This window comes from Typopeltis vanoorti, chromosome 10 (genome assembly GCF_054136105.1).
Source record: "Typopeltis vanoorti isolate ZY-2024b chromosome 10, IOZ_Tvanoo_1.0, whole genome shotgun sequence".
Taxonomy (NCBI): Eukaryota; Metazoa; Arthropoda; class Arachnida; order Uropygi; family Thelyphonidae; genus Typopeltis; species Typopeltis vanoorti.
In genome coordinates, this window is record NC_143558.1 from 129,176,851 (window position 1) to 129,187,276 (window position 10,426).

The 10,426-nt window shown below is 33.3% G+C and overlaps 1 protein-coding gene across 1 annotated transcript in view; it reads left to right on the top strand.

Moving 5' to 3' along the window:
* LOC150102786 (ionotropic receptor coreceptor Ir76b-like) overlaps positions 1-6,311 on the top strand; it is a 51,162-nt gene extending 44,851 nt beyond the window's left edge. Inside the window, exon 9 of the mRNA XM_090398741.1 lies at positions 5,935-6,311. Within this exon, the coding sequence (XP_090254867.1) occupies positions 5,935-6,211 (277 nt within the window). The 3' untranslated portion in view covers positions 6,212-6,311. The remainder of the gene's footprint in view (positions 1-5,934) is intronic.
* The last annotated feature ends 4,115 nt before the right edge of the window (positions 6,312-10,426 follow it).

The following is a 10,426-nucleotide window of genomic DNA, read 5'->3' on the forward strand; positions in this document are numbered from 1 at the left end:
TTGAGGGAATGTGGTTTTTCGAAGTATTAGAAATAGGTGAAAGGGAAAAGATATGATAAAACGTAAAGACTTGGTAAAGAATTCTTGCAATATACAGAAAAATTAGATTTTGCTCTTTAACGTGTGGGGAAAGAATTCAGTTCATTCCTGGAAGCAGTGCAAGGATGTGGTTAGGAAAGCCTATGAAGTCCAGGTTTTCATGGAATAGACTAATGTGAAATGATGAGTGCAGCTTCAGTGATGTACTCGCATCAAGGAGAAATGCCTATCAAATCTAGGCAGTTATGCGACTAGAATGAGCTGTCTCTCAATGAGCCTTTCGACATCCCATAATACAGAAATGTTTTGGGAAACTTTAGGCAAAGCAGCACAACTAATACTAATGTCAAGCGCCTGTTTGTTTTACAATCCGACCATAGTCTTGTAATCCCTGTTCCAACATAAAAAAGAATATAAATTCACACGGAGAGAACACAAAGTAAATAAGTTTTACAAACTATAGCGATTATGGTAATATCTCAGATTCGTGTAGGATACATTCGTATACAGAGGATTTGAAACAAGAGGCGAATCCATTCATTCTTTGAGCTGGATAAAAATTATATAAAAAAGAAAAACATGTACACAGGTTATAAAAGAGGTCCCAAAGGCAAACCCTGATTGGATTTTGTAACCATAATTTTAGGATAAGGCGGTAAATGTTATGGTAAATATATGTCTGTGTTTAAATTGCGTGTGCTCTCCTAGTAGGTTTGCAGGATGAAAAAACTCTTCCACCTCAACAAGTATACAACCGGCTAACTCACCTTAAAATAGAAAATTCCTGATAAAAGTTATTCGCGTCCTAGATGAGGTTCTAACCCAAGTCTTTGCAAGGAGAGGCTTCGACGGAATCGAGTGAGCTGCGGAGGTTCTGTCCTAAGTCTTTTCTTTGATTAAATGAGTTAAACAGCGAACGGAACAGTGGCAGAACTATATTACTCGTACCGAGTGTGTGTGTGTGTATAGTCGCTCCTACCCACGAAAGGTTATTTGTAAACCTATAGTACATTTTGTACCATGATCAGGATAGTGATTTATTTTTTTTATCAATTTTATATATATATATATATATTTGTATTTTTCATAATCCGGAAACCCTGCTCTAGAGACCAAACATGGAAACTTTTCAAGCCACTTCAGGCCTCCACTAAGTGGGCCGGTGGTCACACACACACATATATATATATATACTGAAGTTGTAAGTCATTATTAGTTTGAATTGAAGGATGTACAAGAAGATAATTTTGAAGCAAAATCAGGTTTAAGATAAGAGTACTTCCTTCTCTATTAATTGTCATGTAACTAGGCACATTATGCAACGAAAGTGACATTAAACCTGACCTCAAATTCAGGTGATATTCAGTTTATCCTTTTTGTTTTATATGTAAATGATATTACACTAATAAATAAACCTACTACATGTCTCTGAGACTAACTATTATGAAATGAATAACAAATGTGGTAAGAAAAACAGAAAAGGTAAGAAAAGACGAAAACCGTGAAAATAAGCAGGGACCAGGAAAACTAACCGCATCCTCAATAAATCCTGTGGAATAAGGAAAGCACTTCAGCTAAATTGCTGAATTTAGACGCAGTTTTTTTTTTTTTCTTTTTAGTAAAGATGGCGAATTAAGTTTAGAAAGGGAATAAATAAGGTTGGTAGTATAGAGGTGAGCCAGTTGAATAAGTGCGATTAGTACACTAAACGATGCTTTCCGATAATCTAAAAAAGCAACAAAGCCACGTAATTATCCCACTGGACGTGACCGCAATTCACATCACCCTGTACTATGGAGATTAGAAAACATGACGCAGATAAGAAAACAATACGCTTTAAATATGATAACAGAAATGCCACTAATAATGTTCAGAAGAGGGGTTAACTAATTTTTCGTGAAGGCCGTTTATGGTGGTTCTTGGAAATGGATTTGTTGTACTCTTTTGTGCATGCTATTACTTTTCAGTGGGGAAAAGTGAATTAAAATAAGCCTAAGAAAAATGTTTTTAACATTTAATATATTTTTTAATTATCTTTTGTTTTGCAACAGGTGATATGCTATATTTTCGTGTTTATTTTTCTTAATATGTTGGTTTCACTGACTAAATTAAAGTCAGGTTAGCTTGGTGGTGGTAGGCCAGAGGCCCTTAGTACCTGAGTTTGTTTCTGATAATGTTGTGTGTCAAAAAGGGGGGGGGGGGGTTAATAGGTCTATTTCGAAGGACGTATACCAGAGGGGTTTGATTTTTCTTCTTTTTGCTGCTGTTAGGATTTTTGTTGATGGTATTTCTTCAGATTAACATTTTCCTTTTTCTTTCTCTGCTTTTTATATTTCCGTTTTTAGATTCGCTTGACATTTTACTTGCCTTAGAGCAAAATAAGTATCTTTAATTGTTTGCTGTGTGCATTATTATTTCTTAATTTTATGAGTGGGTGATATTTTATACTTTTTGTGATATTTGCTCCTGTGCGCGCGCGCGCACACTTTGTGCTCATTATCGTCTAGGTTGCTTTTATTATTGTTGTATGTTTTGGATTGTATGTCGTGTGCATAAACTTAAAAAAATAAAAACTTCACGGTACTTATCATTGTTTCCTCATCCCCGTATTCAAGGTCAAGTGACGTTGCTGCTTTCTCGGTTATCGGAAGGCAGCGCGTTTCGTATACCTGTATCCTTTCAATTTACTAGAATTATACCAAATTCTAGTAAATTTTGTAAAACAATTTAAACTTATATTTATTATAAGTTTAAATTGTTTCGCTGACTTTAAAGAGGTTGGATTGGCTCATCTCTCTTGAGCAGAAAAATTGTGAAAATGTAAGGTTCTAAATCCAAAGGAGTTTTTATATTATTATAAGTATTAATTATTGTGTGTATTAAACACTATATTTAAGAAATTAAACACTATATTTAGGAGCAGAAGTTAAAGCTTTTCAACCATAATATTAATTGGTTAGGAAATACCAATGAGCCGTAAATGGGAATTTATTAAATTCCTCCTTCCCTATTCCTCCACACACACACACTGTGGCTGAGCTTGCGCTGGCATACATTTGCATGCCTACATTCTGCAACTGAACTACTCCCTACCTCTATGCATTGCGAAGTTTCGCTGTAACAACTAAGCCGCTGGTGGCACACCCCATTAATTATAGTGCAAAACCAACTGGAGGCTTTTTTATTTTTTATTTTTTAAGCAGACGACTAAATTTCACTGATATGGCACTCATATCTACCTAATGCGTAATCCTTGATTAATTTGTGTAATTTCGTAAATAAAAAAAATAAGAAAAGTTGGTCAAGTTATTTTGGTAGCTGAGTCCTATCGAATACCTATCTATCTATCTATATATATATATATATATATATATATATATATATATATATATATATATATATATATATATATATATAAGTACTTTCCAGTATTGCTAACCTCCAGCATTTCCTATCAAACTGAAAGATATAATGACGATAGCCTTTCTTACATCTAAAACGATTGCTAAAGAAAGCAAAAGTGAACCTAATGTTAAGTAAAGAAATAAATTAAACAAGATAAAACTTACCTGCATATGTCTTCAACAGCCACGTTATACCATAAAAAATTATATTTACTTAAACAGAAACAAACAAACTCACAACGTCGTGCAAACGATTTATTATTCTAAAACAGTTTTAACTAAGTTCCTCTAGAGGGCGTTTTCTGGTATCAAAATCAAAGTAGCAAAATTCAAATATATTACAGAATTAAACTAAAAATATGAAGATAATTTATGTCGAGGATGGTAAGTGTCCTGCAATAACCCATCAAGAAAAGTAAATTCGGGTTTCTAAAAAATCTTACTTGAACGTAATGTAAAGTATTAAAAAAAATGCAACTGACTAGAATTGCAGTGTATATTTTTGTGAAGGGAAAAGGCAAATCGGTGTGATACTTAAAAAGAGAATCTTTGACGTACAAAAAAATATATAGTTGGTACACCAACACTGTCATCAAAATATCAAATTATTTTGCATTCTGAGCATTTTCAGATCAACCGCTATCTGCGTAATTACAATTTTTGAATCCCGTATGCCTTTCCTGGATCTCTTAAGTTTTCAACTTACTTGGTATAAAGTTTCGAGGGATACAGATAAAGCTTTAAATCACAATACATGAAGACTCATTATCTGGACTTTTCAACAAAATATGAGTCAGCCAGGGTTATCCCTAATAAATCTCAGGTTATTTATCATGCGAACTACACAAACCAGCCAGAGAATAAACACAATTTTCAGAATCAGACCAGTGAATATTTGTTTTCATAGACGTTTACACTTTTCTTATAAACAGCGCTGAATGTCATAGAGAGTGGGGTTGTAACTCCTGCAGTAAAACATTTTATCTAGCCTGCAACTGCAAATTCTGCTATTGCTCAGGCTATCAATCTGTCACTTCGTAAAGTGTGAAGCGACTTTTGTGTTGGAATAAATTTCATTATTTGACAACTGCTATTTAAGCAAGCGTTGAAAACACATAAGTTATTTAAGAAGTAATTCGAATAAATGTTTATACAACATAGTTGGCCAATGTTGTAAATGACGTCGACAATACCGGATTCCCATTTACATTAGCTACTTTTCTTTCTCAAGATGAGAAAATCGCTCTGAGAATAATGTGTTGTTATTTAGAATCACGAAGAGCAACTAGAGCATTGCTCCTGTGCCGATTTACCCTTGCCTGAACTCCAGGGAAGACCTGCTATCTCTATAATACATGTACAGTAGTGACATATATATATATATATATATATATATATATATATATATATATATATATGTATATATATATATATATATATATATATATATATATATATATATATGTATATATATATATATATATATATATATATGTATATATATATATATATATATATATATATATATATATATATATATATATATATATATATATATATATATATATATATATAAATAACAGATTAAACTTACAGTGTACGATCACCTAAGGGCGATTCTGTTGTTCTTTTTCTTTTTAATTGTTCAAATTCATAACTGTGTTGCTCTTCACTTGCACTGATGATGTCTTTGAATATCTAAGAAGAAATGTTTGTGCAATAAATAACTTTTGCTGTTTTATACGTGTGATTTTATAACTACCTAAGGGTGATTGCTGGAGCAAATTTCCCAGAGTGAATTTTGAGACCGTGGTCTCAAAATTATTGTAAACAGTACCAGTGATACTCTTTGCAATAGCAAAATAACACCTTGGTAGCGCTTTTAAATGAGGCAGAATAAATAAAATGCCATTTCATCATTATCTGCCAGACCCACACATTAATGACTAATTTATCTCAGTAGTGAAACAGGTTTGTTTTTTCCAGGCGTATAGCTCCAGTTCCTGTGACCATCCTTGTTTTTGTTCACACTTACAAAACGCTGAGCATTGATAATAATAATAATTATTATTTTTATGTGACACCTCCAGGGAGTCCAAAGACTCATCGAGGATCAACACCATCGAACGATTTTCACCCTTCTAACTACTAACCGCGCTCAAACGTGCTTAACTTTTTGCGAGCCAATAGTAGCAGCGGCTCTACCAATCGACCAACCTTTGCTGGCTAAGTCAAACATTTCGTCATAATCAATGCATTCAGTGTGAATGGGTTTAAAGTGTACATCAAGCTGATCATATGAACTTCAGTTGATATAAATATTAAACAGTTCTCTGTCTTATACATGTCATGCACAGTTTATGAAGAAACTTATGAATTAAATTGCTAATGATTTAATTTATTTCTTGTTAAGCGAAATAATATTTTTTAACTTCTGTTTTAGATATTACTATGACATTAAAATAAACTTTCGTTGAATGATTTTTAACAGCATTGACTGGCTCCTTAACGTTGGGCTGATCCGCAAGTGGATGAAGCAGTACATACCGAGCATGGATATGTGCAGTACTGGGAGAAAATCACGTTTCACCAGTGTCCAGAAGCCACTCGAACTTCATGAGCTGAAGATGGCATTCATTGCTTATCTTCTTGGTTTATTAGGGGGAACAGTGTCAATGATAGCAGAACGCATTATTAAAATAAGGTTTGCAGAAAGAAAGGTATCTCAGGATTTATATATTGCGCGAACCCCAAGCGATATTATGTGAATACTACAGTGCACCCGTTAATTCACAAAATACATCTGATTAATTGACACAAACACACCAGACATTGTTATATTTAAAAAAATTACGAAAAACGTGATATTAAATTTACTCTTCATTCATATTCAGCTTTGAAATATGCAAGAAGAGAATTCTGAAGTGTGTATTAAGAACATGCAGTTAAAATGAAATTAGACTGGTTTACAACAAATTGAATTATAAAGAATTGTCACTGACCAGGAGAGTACACTTTACAAGCAGAAGCCACGAATTTCAAATAACCACATCACATTAACCACAATTTTTTGGTCTTCCCAAGGCGATAACAATGAACTTAAAACTTGTATAAAATCACAAATTTGTTTTTTGATTATATGGATGAAGTATTTCTAATTACGTTTTACTAATAACTGCGATGACTTATAGCTTTAAAGAATTCCATTAATGGTATTTACGGATTTTGTATCGTAAATTTTATTTCAGTTGTTATCTTCTGTAAATAGCTATTTAAGCGCAGACGTCTATCCAAGTGGATAGACGTCTCCGCAATACTACCAATAGGCTGTGTTTTCGAATCCAACTGACATATTCTTTGTAGATCCTTAAATGAGAGTCCCGCAAGAAAATCGCGCAGTATGAAACAACAGCCACTTTGCTTTATTGGAGTCCTGACATTTCTGGAAAAGCAATGTTTGGTCTTGAGAGCAAAGTTTTTTTGATTATATATCTACCGACACCAAGAAGTAATGTACTAACCACAAACAGTTTCCAACTGTTAATAGAATGAATCAACATTAAACTAAATATTCGTAAATAATAAAAACATATGAATAAATTCATCTGAGTTTTGCTTTTGATATGATTATGTCTTAATATGAACACATACAAATGTATCGAATTAAGATTTTGAAATTATGTTCGGATAATACGATTTCATATAGCAGATCAGTTGACAACCCTAACATGTCAGATAATTTGAAGCCATGTATAAGAATTTATTAATCTCGACAGAGATAGAGATGAATATGTATCCGAATCATCTTGGAAACATTTTATAATAATAATTTTTTTTTCAAACTTCAAACTTTATTATTATTCACACATAATATTTACAATATATACTTGCAGACTAATCTGCATACAGATATTTACACTTAGAGATAACATATTTTTTTAAATTTTTTTTTTTTTTGCATACAAGTACTTTCTGTATATATTCATATACATTTTCATTATATACACATATGCATTACATATTAATTTTTAACACTATTATTTCTCAGGTAAAGTAAATAATTTTGTAACCATGAATTTCATACAAATTTTTATTTTTTTTCTTTAATGTATTAATAATAGTTATTACTGTTGATGGTAACTGATAGTTGCAGTTGAATAAGATTACATTTTTTTAAACAGTATTGATACGATAACAATAAATTATACATTTTACAATTTTGCTTTTTAATGTATTTAAGTGCTGTAACTACAGCACTTAAATGTAATATTTCACAATTTTGCTTTTTAATGTATTTAAGTGCTGTAACTACAGCACTTCAATGTAATAAATGGGTTTTTTTTTTCATCGTGTGTTCATCTCGATTGAGATGTAATGTCTTAGCTTCCAACTTCGAAGCTTTTTAGTAAGCTTATCTGAGGATGACACCAGTTAGTTATTATCATATTATCATTAGTTTGATTGCTGTGTTGGAAGTAGGCTGATGTTTGAGAGGTCTGATCAAGGTGAAATTGCTGATATATTCTGGTGTGTTACATGTCTGATGGTTCGCATTCATTTTTTGTTGTGGTCTTCCTTTTGATCTAATTCGGAGTCTTTTTTTTTCACTGTGGCAGCCTATCTATGTCTTCTGAGCTTATGATTTGTATCGAACTTTGAAGATTGTGACTTCCTCAAGAATATCTTAGCATCTCTGATCTACAAAAAGTGGCAATTTTTTTTGTTGTTTTTGCTTTTCTTGCTTGGTACAACAACAGATTCTGGTTGAATGGTGATAAATATTCAGATATGAAGATTGGTGTATTGTCTTGCAGTGTGTTAAAGTCCTTGGCAACTTGTTTTTTCACTCTGCTGGCTTTTATGAGATTGTCTATTGTGGACTTTCTTGTAAGATGAACTATGACTGGTGCGGGTCATGGCAAGTCTTGTTTTTTGTTCTTCATGGGAATCTGATTTACAGTCTGAATATCGTTATGCTGTAGGGGGATGTCAATTGCATGGCTAATTTTAATACTATGTCCCTGAGGTTTTCTGTTGGGGAAATTTCAGGAAGACCATTTATGACAAGATCTTTATATTGTTGCTGATTTAAAAGTGTGTATTGTAGTTTTTAGGGAATTAAGTTAGTTCTTGATGGAGCTCGGATGTCTGATTCATCAAATTATGTTGCCTGTCAGTTAGTACGTTCACACTAATTTTGATGTCTTTTACAGCTTGCAAGACTTCTTCCACTGCTAAATTATTGTTTAACAAAATGCTCATATTCGCTAGATTTTTTATTTGTTCATTCTGTTTATCAATGAGTTCTCGACAAGATCTACTAAGCTGGCTTTTATAGTCTATAAACCGTTTTTCATTAGTAAATTTAAAGAATTCAAATTATAGGGTTCACCTGTATTTTTGTCTGTTCAGTTCATCATCCAATTCTGCCTCCAGTATATTCAGCTGCACCATGTGTGGCAGCATTTCTTTGTTCTCCCTGGAAGTGTATACTTCCAAGGAATGGAAGTGAACACTTCCATTCCTTGCAGTTTGCATAGGATTTGCTTGTTTCTGAGAGGGGCTGGAACATGTAAAATAAAGATTCCTATGGCAAGTTATATGATTTCCATTGGATGATATCTCCTGCAGGCATTTGATGCACTTCATGATTCACCTTTCTTCCCTTGAAGAAAAGTGAATTTGTTCACCTTTCTTCAAGGTGAACAAATTCACCTTGAAGAAAGGTTCATGACCATGGTCCACTCCAATTTTTTGCAATCACAATTTTGATTCTTCTTAGCCGATTTCAATGAATAATAATATGCTAACATATTTCCTTATAGGAAGACTGAGTAGGAAGTTCAGTTGCCACTAGTAGCCAATCAGAGATCTGGGCCATGACTATCACTAATTATATATATATGGCCACTGATGGAGAGACCAGCAAACAAGTGCTGCCACCTTTTGGTATCTAGCAGGATGTATTGCTGTCTGAAATAATGTAGGTTCTATGGGCGATTTTCTTCAGTTTACAGAACAAAAAAAAAAACAAGTTTCCAGGAGGATAAAAATGCCAGAAATCGACTAACTCAGGAGTCAGTCAAAGAAAGGCTTTGGAAAAAGTTCCTCTGTAATTGTCTACTGGAACATTTCGGTTAACATTAGTACTTATAGCAGGAAAAGCAAATACTTCAAAAAATAACTTACATGATTATTTTGGTGGAAATAAGTTATCTAATGTACAGAGCAATGGGTCATCATTATCCACTAAGGGGTGGCAAGTCTGGAGGGAGACGAAAACCAGCAAAAATACCTCTCGACCATAAAAAGCTGATTTTCTTTTTTTCAATGCTTATTTTCTCCAATATAGAAGCAACAAAATACCGTTAGCATATGGGCAGCACATACCCTAACAAAGGAATCCTGACTGAATGACTGATCACAAGATCAGTTTAGATTTTATTCATTATTGTGGCCTTGTGGTAAAATCTTTCTATTCATACCAGACTGCCAGAATAAAGAACATTATCAGTAAGATTTTAGCCACAGACTAGAGAAACTTTTCATAGGCCTAGTTCACCCAGTTACCAAATTAGAATTTTTTTTTGGAAAGACAATAGGGTTTTTCCTCACAGAAATTTAGTTATCATGGGAAACAAAAAGATAGCAAGGAATTGTCTGCAATAATTTCTCCCCAGTGGCTTAATAATTATTGGGAGCCATGAGCTCAGCTATCAGTGACTACCATTAGATGATGCTAGCTGCTCACTGGGCAGCTCTCTGACCTTAACCCTTGCAAACAACTGTCCCAGGCTACCAATGATTTTCTTAGGCATCTGGGAAGGAGTATGGCAGATAAACCTGCAACCCACTTGTGGTCTCTAATGCAAATACTACATATTATCTGAAATGGTACAAGTTCCACAGTCGATATTCTTCAGTTGTGGGGTTAAAAACTGGAAAATCTGTACTTTATTTGTCAAAGTTTGATTGACTTAAAA